The sequence below is a fragment of the Mobula hypostoma genome, chromosome 31, assembly GCF_963921235.1.
Source record: "Mobula hypostoma chromosome 31, sMobHyp1.1, whole genome shotgun sequence".
NCBI lineage: Eukaryota > Metazoa > Chordata > Chondrichthyes > Myliobatiformes > Myliobatidae > Mobula > Mobula hypostoma.
In genome coordinates, this window is record NC_086127.1 from 504,677 (window position 1) to 520,531 (window position 15,855).

A 15,855-nucleotide genomic window follows, 5' to 3' on the forward strand; every position below is an offset into this window, starting at 1 on the left:
GGTGTTGTCCTGACAACGGGCCTGCACCCTGAGGCCTGAATCACAGATGGAGACGCGAGGGCCTACAGGAGTGAGACAGACCAGCTGGTTGAGGGGTGTCACGGCAACAATCTCGGTCAGACCAAAGAGCTGATTGTAGGGTAAGCCAAGAGAACAGAAACCAATCCTCTCAGAGAGATCAGATCGGAAATGGAGAGAGCGAGCAATTTCAAGCCCCTGGGTGTCAAGATCTCTGAGGACCTAACCTGGTCCCAACATATCGATGCAGCTATAAAGAAGGCAAGACAGCCACTATACTTCATTAAGAGTTTGAAGAGATTTGGTTTATCAAATAAAACACTCAAAAACTTCTACAGACGTACAGTGGAGAGCATTCTGACAGGCTGCATCACCGTCTGGTATGGTGGGGGGGGGCGAGAAACGACTGCATAATTTGCAGAAACTTGTAAAGTTATTCAGCTCCATCACGGGTCCCGGCTCCGCGGGGTCCAGGACATCGTCAAGGAGCGGTGTCTCAGGAAGGCGGTGTTCGTCATTAAGGACCCCCCCCACCCAGGACGTGCCCTCTTCTCACTGTTACCGTCAGGAAGGAGGTTCAGAAGCCTGAAGGCACACAGTCAGCGATTCAGGAACAGCTTCTTCCCCTCTGCCATCCGATTCCTAAATGACATTGAACCCATGAACACGACCTCACTACTTTTTTATTTCTGATTTTCTTGCACTATTTATTTCAAATTAATTATTTAATGGACAGACATATACTTCATGTAACTCCGTTCTTTTTCTCTACATTTGTTGGCATTGTACTCTTGCTGTAAAGTTTAACAAACTTCATGATTGTGACTCTGATTTAGGAACCACCACCATCTGGGGACTCGGGGAGAGGGGAGGTACAGTACAGGAGACTGAAGACGCACCCGACACCTCTTCCCCCTTCATCATCGGATCCCTGAACGGTCCACGGACGCCCCACCTCGTTTTCCCCTTTGCACCAGTTACACTTCGCAGCTCAGTTTCTTTCCACACATTGCACTGTGGCACCGCTGCAAAAGTACATTTCTCTGCACCTGTCGGAGAAATTCAATCTGATTCTGACTCTCTCCCGCCCCCACCAAGTCCACGTCCCTCCATTGGCTCTGCGCCCACGCGTCTAACAGCCTCTGTCGTCTCTACCTCCACCACCACCCCTGGCAGCACGTCCCGGGCTCCGACCCCTCTCGGGCCCCACACACCTCCTTTGAGCTGATCAACTTAAACGCACGCCCTCTGGCAGAAGGCACTTAGACCCCCTTTTCTCCCGCAGACCTCGGCCTCCCCCACTGAAGGTGACTGGGGTGAAGGGGAAGAGGGCGGGCTCCAGACTGAGTGACGGTTGCCCCCGGTTACCGCCCTTGCAGATTGCATGCCCGTCCAGGGTTGCCCCAGCGACCATCCTGCAACTTTGAAGCCTGCGTGCCTGGCCAGGGCTGTTTTGGCAACAGGCCTGCAGCCCGAGTCTTGGTCGTCCGGCCGGCGTTGGCCTGGCAACAGGCCTACAGCCCAAGTCCTGGTTGTCTGGCTGGCGTTTGCCTGGCAACGGGCTTACAGCCCAAGTCCTGGTTGTCCGGCCGGTGTTGGCCTGGCAACGGGCCTACAGCCTGAGGCCTGGTTGTCCTGGCAACGGGCCTACACCCTGAGGCCTACTTGTCCGGCTGGTGTTGCACCGGAGGGTTTTCCTGGGCCTAACCCATTCAGGCACTCGTGAGAAAGACAAGCCCGTGGCTAGATTTCATTCGGCGTTTGAGGAGATTTGATATTTCACCGAAGACTGTAGCACATTACGACAGTCATACAGTGGAGACCATTCTGACTGGTTGTGTCACCGCCCGCTACGGAGGCCCCAACATGCGGGAGCACAAGAGGCGGCAGAGGGCCGTAGACCCAATCAGCTCCATCACAGAAACAGCCCTCCCCACCATCGATCACATCTTCAAAAGATGCCATCGATAAATTCGCTGATGACACAGAATGTCAGATGGTGATGAGAGGGTGTACAGGAGTGAGATATGTCAACTAGTGGAATGGTGCTGCAGCAACAACCTGGCACTCAACGTCAGTGAGATGAAAGAGCTGATTGTGGACTTCAGGAAGGAACACATACTGATCCTCATAGAGGGATCAGGAGTGGAGAGAGTGAGCAGCTTCAAGTTCCTGGGTGTCAAGGTCTCTGAGGATCTAACCTGGTCCCAACATATTGATGCAGCTATAAAGAAGGCAAGACAGTGACTACATTTCCCCTCTGCCATCTGGTTTCTAAATGGACATTGTACCCGTGAACACTACTTCTCCATTTCTGCTTTATTTTTTGCATTACTTGTTTAAACTTAACTATTTAATAGACATATAGATACTTAATGTAACTCAGTTTTTTTTATATTTATTTATCACGTAGTTCGTTGTACTACTGCCATAAAGTTAAACAAACTTCACGACATATGTCAGTGACATTAAATCTTGATTGTGATTCTAATTACATTTGCCAGAAAAAAAGAAGCGCAGTAAGATTTTACGAGAAGCTATCCCTAAAGAGATAGGCAGCCAACATGCTGAGGCATTGAGTTCATGATGCAGTGAATGGGCTAGCACCCAGAGATGGGACGAACGGCTGGGAGAGCTCAGCACCAATTGCACCAACTTTTGAGAAGGGCTAGTAGCGCTAGGATGGGGAACGGCTTGTTCCTGTAGACTTGCGCTGACTGGGCTAGCAAGGACGGGACGTACCGAGTGGCCTCTGCCTGAGCCGAAGCTCCAGGTGGACGCCACGGGGCCAGCAGGGATAGGTGGCCTTGAATGGCCTTTTTCCGGTGCGCAGCCGCCGGTTGGACGATATTGGGATGGGCTAGTAATCCGAAAGGGGCCGAGCAGTCCCCAATTCCCGCGCTGTTTCCCAGTTTCCGCCACGAGCGGTTTCCATAGGCTACCGCCCGTTGACCCCCCCCCGCTGATTGGCCCGGTCCGCAGTCTCCCACGTGATCGATGCGCCCCGCCTCCGACCAATCGGAACCAGGTGTCCCGCCTCCGTCCCTGCCTCCTCCTATCCGGAGCGCCGGCGGGCTCTAGCTCAGCCCACTTCACCGCCGGCGCGGGAGACTCTCTCGCGCGCTCGCTTCCATGTTTGGATTGGTCCGCTTTTCTCCGGCGCCCTCTGATTGGCCCAACCCGTCTTTTCTCGCGCCGGGATCTCGGCTTCCTCCCGGTGCTGCGCCGCCGGCGACAACGGTAAGTCCTCAGGCCGCGAGCGCGCGCTCTTCCCCCTTCCTGATCTCTGATTGGCCCAAGCTCCTGCCCATCTCTCTCTCACACCCCTCCCGTTCGTCCCGCCCTCTCCACGCTGTATGGTCCTAGCGAGCGCCTGTGATTGGTCTCATCTCAGCGCTCGCCGCTCTCGTTCGTGACGCGATTGGCCCTCTGTACGTCTGTCTTTAGCTAGTCATTATGTCTCGCCAGTGATTGGCTGGGCATCCGGCTCGTTTAACTGCTCAGATAAAATGCTGGAGGAGCTCCACACGTCAGGACAGGATCGGGACATTAGACATCAGCATCTTTATTTCAATATACTCACTCTTTGTATTGATTGGTGAGCCCCTTGAAAACACCCCCGCCGCAAACACAGACTCTCCACCGCCTGGCCTTTTATCTTAAGCCCGCCTGTGATTGGCTGGGCAGCTGGCCCCGCCTCCTGCACTCCCCCCTCCTCCTCGCGCCCTTTCCCTTAACAGGTACGGCCTCGCTCTCTCCTGGGATTGGTCGACCCTCCCACTCTGTCCCCTCCCCTCCCCTCCCCGCCCCTCTCGTGCCTCCAACGCGACGGTTGTTAAGGCGGTGACGCGCGGCCTCCACGCGGTTGGCCTGTGCTGGCCGCTGATTGGCTGGGAGTTTGCGTTTGGATTTTTCCCGCTTCTCTTCCCCCCCCCCCGCGCCATCCGTGCCGCGCGCCGCCTTTCCAACCGTCGCCCAACGGCCCCCGAGGGACGGACGGATGTGACCGTCCTTTCTGTGGAGGGAAGAGGGAGTGGGTCGTCCCTGTCTGGGTTTGAGCTGTGAAACAAACTTATTCCCCCCTCACCAGCTCAAGAATATCTGAAAGAGACCACACCACCCGCCCCCCATTCCCTCCTCGGGTGCAAGGTGAAAAGCAATGGCCTCCGGTTGCCCCCTCCGGCAGCGCCGTGGGGCCAGCCGGTGTTGACGCTCGGAGGAAGGACAATGACAACATTGGAAGGAGAGGCTCCGCTGAACTTCCCCTAGACCCTGCCAGGCTGGCGCCCTGCCGAAGGGCCCTGCCCCGGGGCAGGAAGTGCGGGTCGGCGGGTGGGAAGGGGCCCAAGGCGGCAGAGTGCCGCCGGGGGCCGGTTGCCCGGGGGATCAGCCCGCCGAGGAAGGGAAGTGCCCCAAGGGGGAAGGTAGCGCCCGGCGGGCGTGGCCGCCCGCGGAGGAAGCCCTCGCCCTGTGGGCGGAGAAGGAGAGCACCTCAGAAGCCCTCGCCCTGCGGGTGGAGGAAGAGAGCATCTCGGAAGGCGTTGACCTGTGGGCGGACGGGAAGCGCCCGGAGGAGGAAGGCATCGCCGGGCAGAAGGAGAGGGAGCCCCCGTCGGGTGACCTTGCCCAGAAGATGGAGGGACACCCCTCGGAGGACACCGGCCTGCGGGCAAGGGGGACGCGCTGGGAGGAGGAAACCACCGCCTGGTGGGCAGAAGGCCAAGCCGCCCAGGCAGAAGGGTGGCGACAGAAGGAATGGAGCGAGGAAACAGGCAGCCCAGCGCGGGTCGACGCCGGGCAGGCGAACCACCACCGGGTCGGTCATCAGCCAGCGCCAGAGGGGGTCGGTGGAGCTGGAGGCCGGCCGGGCACAGGCAGCCCCTGCCCGGCCGGCCCAGAGTAGTCGGCCAGCTCGCGGCCTCCGCCGGCACCTCCTCCTTGGGTGTCCGGTCGACTGCAACACCCGCCACCTGCGTCCCCGTCCCCGACCCACCCGAGGGGTCTGGTCACCCTGGCTGAGTGAGCGGCTGCCCCCTCGGCGGGCGGCTTGCCCGGCCTGGCCTCTGGGGGGAAGGTGGAGGCAGGCAGGGGGACGGCCGGGCGGCCCTGTGCCCCGCGCCACCTTCCCAACCGCCACCCGGCGCCGGAGAGACCGGGCTGGCGTCCGAGCGCAGGGGCCCCAGAAGTCGCAGCAGTCAGTAAGAGCCCTGGGCTTCTGGCCTGTTCGGGCTCTGCCCATCCCCACTTCACTGCCCAGGGTGCTGGGACCTGACACTCCTCTGCCCCAGGCAGGTGGTGGTGCCCAAAGCCCGAATGCCCGCCGGGACGGGGAGGGTGCGTCCAACACCAACAACAGCAACAGCAACCTCACCGAGTGCCAAGAGCCTCAGCTGGATGAACAAGGTGAGGCGACCTGGCCCGGGGACGCGCTTGCCGACCCACCCTGGGATACCCTCTGCCCAGAGGGAGGGCCGGAGATGGAGCAGCTCCCCTTTGGCAGGAGCTTGGCCAGGGAATCCCGGCGGGAGAGCGTGGCATGGCCGAGGGATCTCCCCCCGCCAGGCGGTGCGCAGGCCGGGGGTCACTTTCTGCACGGCTTGGATTTGCTCCGGGATCCCCGGCGGGAGAGTGTGGTGTGGCCCAGAGTGCTCCTGTACCCGGCAGGGCCCTACCAGAGGCAATCAGAATCCATCTCCGTCCTCCTACCCCCAGGATCCCAGCAGGAGGGCATGGTGTGGCCGAGGGACTTCCACACTCCTGGCAGCGTTCTGGAAAGAGAGTATCTCCTGTACGACCTGGGCTTGGCTCGGCAGCCCCGGCGGGAGAGCGTGGTGTGGCCGAGGGGGCTTCCCGGACCTGGCACGTCGCCTGGGAGGGAGAGTCACTTGTCTGACCTGGGTCCTTTCAGGGAGCCCCGGCGGGAGAGCCTGGTGTGGCCGAGGGATCTTCCCTCACAGGGAGGAGTGGCAGGGAGAGAGTGTCTCCTACATGACCAGGGCTTAGCGCGGGAGCCCCGGCGGGAGAGCGCGGTGTGGCCGAGGGATCTCCCCTCACTGGGGGGAGTGGCAGAGAGGGAGCCCCCCCTCCTGCATGACCAAGGCTTAGCGCAGGAGAACGTGGTGCAGCCGAGGGATCATCCCCCACTCGAGGGAGCGCCAGAGAGGGAGCATCTCCTACACGGCCAGGGCTTCGCACGGGAGCCCCGGCGGGAGAGCGCGGTGTGGCCGAGGGATCTCCCCTCATCTGAGGGAGAGGCAGAGAGGGAGCCCCCCCTCCTGCACGGCCAGAGATTGGCGCGGGAGCCCCGGCGGGAGAGCGCGGTGTGGCCGAGGGATCTCCCCTCATCTGAGGGAGAGGCAGAGAGGGAGCCCCCCCTCCTGCACGGCCAGAGATTGGCGCGGGAGCCCCGGCGGGAGAGCGCGGTGTGGCCGAGGGATCTCCCCTCACTGGGGGGAGTGGCAGAGAGGGAGCCCCCCCTCCTGCACGACCAGGGCTTAGCGCAGGAGAATGCGTTGCGGCCGAGGGATCATCCTCCACTCGAGGGAACGCCAGAGAGGGAGCATCTCCTACACGGCCAGGGCTTCGCACGGGAGCCCCGGCGAGAGAGCGCGGTGTGGCCGAGGGATCTCCCCTCATCTGAAGGAGTGGCAGAGAGGGAGCCCCCCCTCCTACGCGGCCAGGGCTTAGCGCGTGAGCCCCGGCGGGAGAGCGCGGTGTGGCCAAGGGATCTCCCCTCACTGGGGGGAGTGGCAGAGAGGGACCCCCCCCTCCTGCACGACCAGGGCTTAGTGCGGGAGAGCGTGGTTCGGCTGAGGGATCATCCCCCACTCGAGGGACCGCCAGAGAGGGAGCATCTCCTACACGGCCAGGGCTTCGCACGGGATCCCCGGCGGGAGAGTGCGGTGTGGCCAAGGGATCTCCCCTCACAGGGGGGAGTGGCAGAGAGGGAGCCTCTCCTGCACGACCAGGGCTTAGCGCGGGAGAACATGGTGCGGTCGAGGGATCTCCCCTCACAGAGGGTAGTGGCAGAGAGCGAGCGTCTCCTGCATGGCCAGGGCTTGGCACGGGAGTCCCGGCGGGAGAGCGCTGTGTGGCCGAGGGATCTCCCCCCATCTGAGGGAGTGGCAGAGAGGGAGCATCTCCTGCATGGCCAAGGCTTAGCGCGGGAGCCCCGGCGGGAGAGCATGGTGTGGCCCAGGGATTTCCCTCCAGCCCCCTCGGCACCCTGGCGGAGAGCGCCAGTCCTAAACCTCCCACGGAGGGACGCCCGGCAAGGAAGTGCCTCCTCTCCCCCAGTAGCCGCTGGGCGAGACAGGGGGCTGCCAGCGGATGGTGCCCCGCAGCTGCCCAGGGAGGCCCGGCGGGAGAGCGTCGCGTGGCCGAGGGGCGACCAACCCCCAGGTGTCCCGGAGCCTGACCCGGGGCGACTGCCCGCCATCCAGGCTCCGGCTCCCGGCAGGGACTCCCGCGGCGATGGCGTGGCCCGGCCTGGGAATTCCAGCCACTAGACGATTCACTTGTTGCCAGTCACTGCTCTGGAGTCTTCGCTGCCCAGTGTCTGAACAGGTAATGCACGAACAAAGCAGCAAAACTGAATAACTGGTGGCCTTGCAGGGCTGGAGCACGACGGGGACCCGCCCTGGTGTTGCCTGGAGTTACACAGTCAGAGCGAGCCCAGCAGCATCATTCCAGTCCAGATTCCCATCCCAAGCCGGTCCCATCCCTCTCAGCCTTTCCAGTCTGCGTTGCTGTCCAAGTGCTTTGTAAGTGTTGTTACCTTAACCATGTCCTCTGGCCGCTCGATCCATTGACGGACCAGCCTCTGGGTAAAAAAGTTGCCCCTCGGATCCCGAATAAATCTCTCCCCTCTCACCTTGAACCTGAGTCCTCTGGTTTTTGATTTCCCCAACCCCGAGGGACAGGACTGTGCGCGTTCACCCTCTCTGTGCCCCTCGTGGTTTTACACAACCCCCTTTGCTCCAAAGAGTAAATTCACAATTTCTATCCATAACTCTGTCCCACGACATCTCTGTAAGTCTCTCTTTGCACTCTTCCCAGCTCAAGGACGTTTTCTCCTGGAACAGGGCGACCAAAACCGAATACAGCACTCCAAGTGCGGCCTCATTGGCATCTTGTACAACTGCACTGTGACCTCCCAATCCCGGTACTCAGAGCCCTGACTGATGAAGGCCAGCATTGCAAAGGCCTCCTTCGCTGCCCAGTCGACCCGTGACACCCACTTCAGGGACTCCCAGGTCCTTAGGGTACCTACAACCAGACGGGAGGGGATTAGAGCTGAAGGTCTCGCACTATTCGTGTCCTTCTCCTTCCTTGCCCAGGGAACTCGGAGGACGTGAAGAACGGAGAGCCAGTAGAATGCGGCGGGCAGCAAAGTTGCGAGTGGAGAACCGGAGGGCGAGGGGCGTGGCGAAGAAGGCAGCCGGAACCAGATGTGGGAAGGTAGGGAGCCAGGGGCAGCAACGGGGGTGGGGTGACTGGGGGTCCGGGTGGAGTAAAGGTCAGGCCACACGGTACAGGAACTGGTCCTTATAACTAAATGCCCACACAGTGTCCACATCCCTCCATTCTCTGCACCTACATGTATCTGTCTTATAGTCTCCACCACTGGCAGTGAATTTCCAGCATCCACCACCCTCTGTGTTTAAAAAAAACCTGCCCCTCGCATCTTTAAACTGACTCTCTCTCACCTTAAATGCATTCCCTTCAATATAGGGCACTGTGGGGAAGAAGTCTCCACTCTAACCGGTGTGATCTTATCTCAACCTCGATTAGGTCTCCTCACAGCTCAGGTATCGTCCTGGTGAAGCTCCTCTCCAAAGCCCCCTCACCGTTCCTGTAACGGGGCAAGCTGCATTGATTGAATACTCCAGATGCGGCTCAGCCAGAGTTTTATACAGCTGGAACATGACTTCCTCCTCCTCTGCAGCTAATTGAGATCCTGGAAACTTTTCCACCGCGGTCCCCTATCCCTAAGTCCCTCAATTTCCCAGACTATCCAGGGATGTATGCACTCAATTCTGCTACGCGGTGGAGCTGAGGGGGAGAGGATTCCACAGATTCCACATACTGTTTCTGTGATCCTCCCCTAGGGTAATTACAACCTCCTCCGTCTCCATAATCCCCTACTTCTCCAGTGTCCTTCCCCATCGCCGTCACCCCCTCCATTTCTTTCACCACTCCCCCCACCTTTGCCCTTCCCATCTGTGACACTTCCCCAGCTACACCCCTCCCCACCTCCATCACCCCCTCCCTCCCCATCTCCGTCACCCCGTCTCTCCCCGTCTCCATCACCCCTTACCCACCTACACCCCTCCCCACCTCCGTCAACTCCTCCCTCCCCATCTCCGTCACCCCGTCTCTCTCCGTCTCCGTCACCCCCTCCTTCCCCATCTCTGTCACCCCGTCTCTCCCCGTCTCCATCACCCCTTACCCACCTACACCCCTCCCCACCTCCGTCACCCCCTCCCTCCCCATCTCCGTCACCCCGTCTCCATCACCCCTTACCCACCTACACCCCTCCCCACCTCCGTCAACTCCTCCCTCCCCATCTCCGTCAGCCCGTCTCTCTCCGTCTCCGTCACCCCCTCCTTCCCCATCTCCGTCACCCCGTCTCTCCCCGTCTCCATCACCCCTTACCCACCTACACCCCTCCCCACCTCCGTCACCCCCTCCCTCCCCATCTCCGTCACCCCGTCTCTCCCCGTCTCCATCACCCCTTACACACCTACACCCCTCCCCACCTCCGTCTCCCCGTCTCCGTCACCCCCTCCCTCCCCGTCTCCATCACCCCTTACCCACCTACACCCCTCCCCATCTCCATCACTCCCTCCCTCCCTATCTCCGTCACCCCTTACCCACCTACACCCCTCCCCACCTCCGTCACCCCCTCCCTCCCCATCTCCATCACCCCTTACCCACGTACACCCCTCCTCATATCCGTCACTCCCTCCTTCCCTGTCTCCGTCACCCCCTCTCTCCCCGTTTCCATCACCCATTACCCACCTACACCCCTCCCCATCTACATCACCCCGTCTCTCCCCGTCTCCATCACCCCTCCCCATCTCCATCACTCCCTCTCTCCCTGTCTTCGTCACCCCGTCTCTCCCCGTCTCCATCACCCCTTACCCACCTACACCCCTCCCCACCTCCGTCACCCCCTCCCTCCCCATCTCCGTCACCCCGTCTCTCCCCGTCTCCATCACCCCTTACCCATCTACACCCCTGCCCATCTCTGTCACCCCGTCTCCATCACCCCCTCTTTCCCCATCTCCATCACCCCCTCCCTCCCCGTCTCCATCACCCCATCTCTTCCCATCTCCATCACCCCTTACCCACCTACACCCCTCCCCATCTCCTCACCCCCTCCCTCCCCGTCTCCATCACCCCTTCCCACCTACACCCCTGCCCATCTCCGTCACCCCATCTCTCCCCGTCTCCATCACCACCTCTTTCCCCGTCTCCATCACCCCTTACCCACCTACACCCTTCCACATCTCCGTCACCCCGTCTCTCCCCGTCTCCATCACCCCTTACCCACCTACACCCCTCCCCATCTCCGTCACCACGTCTCTCCCCGTCTCCATCACCCCTTACCCACCTACACCCCTCCACATCTCCATCACCCCCTCCCTCCCCATCTCCATCACCCCCTCCCTCCCCGTCTCCATCACCCCGTCTCTCCCCATCTCCATCACCCCTTACCCACCTGCACCCCTCCCCACCTCTGTCACCCCCTCCCTCCCCATCTCCGTCACCCCGTCTCTCCCCGTCTCCCCTCGTCTCCATCACCCCTTACCCACCTACACCCCTGCCCATCTCCGTCACCCCGTCTCTCCATCTCCATCACCCCCTCTTTCCCCGTCTCCATCACCCCTTACCCACCTACACCCCTCCCCATCTCCATCACCCCCTCCCTCCCCGTCTCCATCACCCCGTCTCTCCCCGTCTCCATCACCCCTTACCCACCTACACCCCTCCCCACCTCCACCCCTCCCCACCTCCGTCACCCCCTCCCTCCCCATCTCCATCACCCCTTACCCACCTACACCCCTCCCCATCTCCATCACCCCCTCCCTCCCCGTCTCCATCGCCCCGTCTCTCCCCGTCTCCATCATCCCTTACCCACCTACAACCACGTCTCTCCCCGTCTCCATCACCCCTTACCCACCTACACCCCTCCCCATCTCCATCACCCCCTCCCTCCCCATCTCCATCACCCCCTCCCTCCCCGTCTCCATCACCCCGTCTCTCCCCGTCTCCATCACCCCTTACCCACCTGCACCCCTCCCCACCTCTGTCACCCCCTCCCTCCCCATCTCCGTCACCCCGTCTCTCCCCATCTCCATCACCCCCTCTTTCCCCGTCTCCATCACCCCTTACCCACCTACACCCCTCCCCATCTCCATCACCCCCTCCCTCCCCACCTCTGTCACCCCCTCCCTCCCCATCTCCGTCACCCCGTCTCTCCCCATCTCCATCACCCCCTCTTTCCCCGTCTCCATCACCCCTTACCCACCTACACCCCTCCCCATCTCCATCACCCCTCCCTCACCGTCTCCATCACCCCGTCTCTCCCCGTCTCCATCACCCCTTACCCACCTACACCCCTCCCCACCTCCGTCACCCCCTCCCTCCCCATCTCCATCACCCCTTACCCACCTACACCCCTCCCCATCTCCGTCACTCCCTCCCTCCCTGTCTCCGTCACCCCCTCTCTCCCCGTCTCCATCACCCCTTACCCACCTACACCCCTCCCCATCTACATCACACCCTCCCTCCCCATCTCCGACACCCCTCTCTCCCCGTCTCCATCACCCCTTACCCACCTACACTCCTCCCCATCTCCATCACTCCCTCCCTCCCCATCTCCGTCACCCCGTCTCTCCCCGTCTCCATCACCCCCTCTCTCCGCGTCTCCATCACCCCTTACCCACCTACACCCCTCCCTATCTCCATCACCCCCTCCCTCCCCATCTCCGTCACCCCGTCTCTCCCCGTTTCCCATCACCCCTTACCCACCTACACCCCTGCCCATCTCCGTCACCCCGTCTCTCCGTCTCCATCACCCCCTCTTTCCCCGTCTCCATCACCCCTTAGCCACCTACACCCCTCCCCATCTCCATCACCCCCTCCCTCCCCATCTCCATCACCCCCTCTCCCCGTCTCCATCACCCCTTACCCACCTACACCCCTCTCCATCTCCATCACCCCCTCCCTCCGCATCTCCATCACCCCCTCTCTCCCCGTCTCCATCACTCCTTACCCACCTTCAACCCTCCCCACCTCCGTCACCCCCTCCCTCCCCGTCTCCTTCACCCCTTACCCACCCCCTCCCTCCCCATCTCCATCACCCCCTCTCTCCCTGTCTCCATCACCTCCTCTTTTCCCGTCTCCATCACCCCTTACCCACCTACACCCCTCTTCATCTCCATCACCCCCTCCATCCCCATCTCCATCACCCCCTCTCTCCCCGTCTCCATCACCCCGTCTCTCCCCGTCTCCATCACCCCTTACCCACCTACACCCCTGCCCATCTCCGTCACCCCGTCTCTCCATCTCCATCACCCCCTCTTTCCCCGTCTCCATCACCCCTTACCCACCTACACCCCTCCCCATCTCCATCACCCCCTCCCTCCCCGTCTCCATCACCCCGTCTCTCCCCGTCTCCATCACCCCTTACCCACCTACACCCCTCCCCACCTCCACCCCTCCCCACCTCCGTCACCCCCTCCCTCCCCATCTCCATCACCCCTTACCCACCTACACCCCTCCCCATCTCCATCACCCCCTCCCTCCCCGTCTCCATCGCCCCGTCTCTCCCCGTCTCCATCATCCCTTACCCACCTACACCCCTCCCCATCTCCGTCACCACGTCTCTCCCCGTCTCCATCACCCCTTACCCACCTACACCCCTCCCCATCTCCATCACCCCCTCCCTCCCCATCTCCATCACCCCCTCCCTCCCCGTCTCCATCACCCCGTCTCTCCCCGTCTCCATCACCCCTTACCCACCTGCACCCCTCCCCACCTCTGTCACCCCCTCCCTCCCCATCTCCGTCACCCCGTCTCTCCCCATCTCCATCACCCCCTCTTTCCCCGTCTCCATCACCCCTTACCCACCTACACCCCTCCCCATCTCCATCACCCCCTCCCTCCCCACCTCTGTCACCCCCTCCCTCCCCATCTCCGTCACCCCGTCTCTCCCCATCTCCATCACCCCCTCTTTCCCCGTCTCCATCACCCCTTACCCACCTACACCCCTCCCCATCTCCATCACCCCTCCCTCACCGTCTCCATCACCCCGTCTCTCCCCGTCTCCATCACCCCTTACCCACCTACACCCCTCCCCACCTCCGTCACCCCCTCCCTCCCCATCTCCATCACCCCTTACCCACCTACACCCCTCCCCATCTCCGTCACTCCCTCCCTCCCTGTCTCCGTCACCCCCTCTCTCCCCGTCTCCATCACCCCTTACCCACCTACACCCCTCCCCATCTACATCACACCCTCCCTCCCCATCTCCGACACCCCTCTCTCCCCGTCTCCATCACCCCTTACCCACCTACACTCCTCCCCATCTCCATCACTCCCTCCCTCCCCATCTCCGTCACCCCGTCTCTCCCCGTCTCCATCACCCCCTCTCTCCGCGTCTCCATCACCCCTTACCCACCTACACCCCTCCCTATCTCCATCACCCCCTCCCTCCCCATCTCCGTCACCCCGTCTCTCCCCGTTTCCCATCACCCCTTACCCACCTACACCCCTGCCCATCTCCGTCACCCCGTCTCTCCGTCTCCATCACCCCCTCTTTCCCCGTCTCCATCACCCCTTAGCCACCTACACCCCTCCCCATCTCCATCACCCCCTCCCTCCCCATCTCCATCACCCCCTCTCCCCGTCTCCATCACCCCTTACCCACCTACACCCCTCTCCATCTCCATCACCCCCTCCCTCCGCATCTCCATCACCCCCTCTCTCCCCGTCTCCATCACTCCTTACCCACCTTCAACCCTCCCCACCTCCGTCACCCCCTCCCTCCCCGTCTCCTTCACCCCTTACCCACCCCCTCCCTCCCCATCTCCATCACCCCCTCTCTCCCTGTCTCCATCACCTCCTCTTTTCCCGTCTCCATCACCCCTTACCCACCTACACCCCTCTTCATCTCCATCACCCCCTCCATCCCCATCTCCATCACCCCCTCTCTCCCCGTCTCCATCACCCCGTCTCTCCCCGTCTCCATCACCCCTTACCCACCTACACCCCTCCCCACCTCCATCACCCCCTCCCTCCCCATCTCCGTCACCCCCTCCCTCCCCGTCTCCATCACCCCGTCTCCATAACCCCTTACCCACGTACAACCCTCCCCGTCTCCATCACCCCTTTCTTCCCTATACCCCTTCCCATATATGACACACCTTCCTTCCCTATACCCCTCCCCGTATCTGTCACCCCTTCCTTCCCTGTACCCCTCCCCGTCTCCATCACCCCCTCTCTCCGCGTCTCCATCACCCCTTACCCACCTACACCCCTCCCTATCTCCATCACCCCCTCCCTCCCCATCTCCGTCACCCCGTCTCTCCCCGTTTCCCATCACCCCTTACCCACCTACACCCCTGCCCATCTCCGTCACCCCGTCTCTCCGTCTCCATCACCCCCTCTTTCCCCGTCTCCATCACCCCTTAGCCACCTACACCCCTCCCCATCTCCATCACCCCCTCCCTCCCCATCTCCATCACCCCCTCTCCCCGTCTCCATCACCCCTTACCCACCTACACCCCTCTCCATCTCCATCACCCCCTCCCTCCGCATCTCCATCACCCCCTCTCTCCCCGTCTCCATCACTCCTTACCCACCTTCAACCCTCCCCACCTCCGTCACCCCCTCCCTCCCCGTCTCCTTCACCCCTTACCCACCCCCTCCCTCCCCATCTCCATCACCCCCTCTCTCCCTGTCTCCATCACCTCCTCTTTTCCCGTCTCCATCACCCCTTACCCACCTACACCCCTCTTCATCTCCATCACCCCCTCCATCCCCATCTCCATCACCCCCTCTCTCCCCGTCTCCATCACCCCGTCTCTCCCCGTCTCCATCACCCCTTACCCACCTACACCCCTCCCCACCTCCGTCACCCCCTCCCTCCCCATCTCCGTCACCCCCTCCCTCCCCGTCTCCATCACCCCGTCTCCATAACCCCTTACCCACGTACAACCCTCCCCGTCTCCATCACCCCTTTCTTCCCTATACCCCTTCCCATATATGACACACCTTCCTTCCCTATACCCCTCCCCGTATCTGTCACCCCTTCCTTCCCTGTACCCCTCCCCGTCTCCGTCACCCCGTCTCTCCCCATCTCCATCACACCCCTCTCCCCGTCTCTATCACCCCTTACCCACCTACACCCCTCCCCATCTCCGTCACCCCCTCCCTCCCCATCTCCGTCACCCTGTCTCCATCACCCCTTACCCATCTACACCCCTCCCCATCTCCATCACTCCCTCCCTCCCTGTCTCCGTCACCCCGTCTCTCCCCGTCTCCATCACCTCTTACGCACCTACAACCCTCCCCGTCTCCATCACCCCTTCCTTCCCTTTACCCCTCCCTGTATCTGTCACCCGTACCTTCCCTATACCTCTCCCCGTCTCCATCACCCCTTCCTTCCCTATACCCCTCCCCGTCTCCGTCTCCCGCCTCTCTCTCCGTCTCCCGCCTCTCTCCCCGTCTCCGTCACCCCTTCCATCCCTATACCCCCTCCCTGTCTCCGTCACCCCCTCTCCCCATCTCTGTCACCCCTTCCTTCCCTATAACCTCCCCGTCTCC

At 61.9% G+C, this 15,855-nt stretch overlaps 1 protein-coding gene across 1 annotated transcript in view; it reads left to right on the forward strand.

The window, feature by feature from the left end:
* Window positions 1-15,855, forward strand: part of LOC134339914 (uncharacterized) — a 41,799-nt gene that overhangs the window by 8,331 nt on the left and 17,613 nt on the right. Inside the window, exons 2-4 of the mRNA XM_063036701.1 lie at window positions 1,398-1,740; window positions 3,001-3,258; window positions 8,358-8,478. Of these exons, the coding sequence (XP_062892771.1) occupies window positions 1,398-1,740; window positions 3,001-3,258; window positions 8,358-8,478 (722 nt within the window). The remainder of the gene's footprint in view (window positions 1-1,397; window positions 1,741-3,000; window positions 3,259-8,357; window positions 8,479-15,855) is intronic.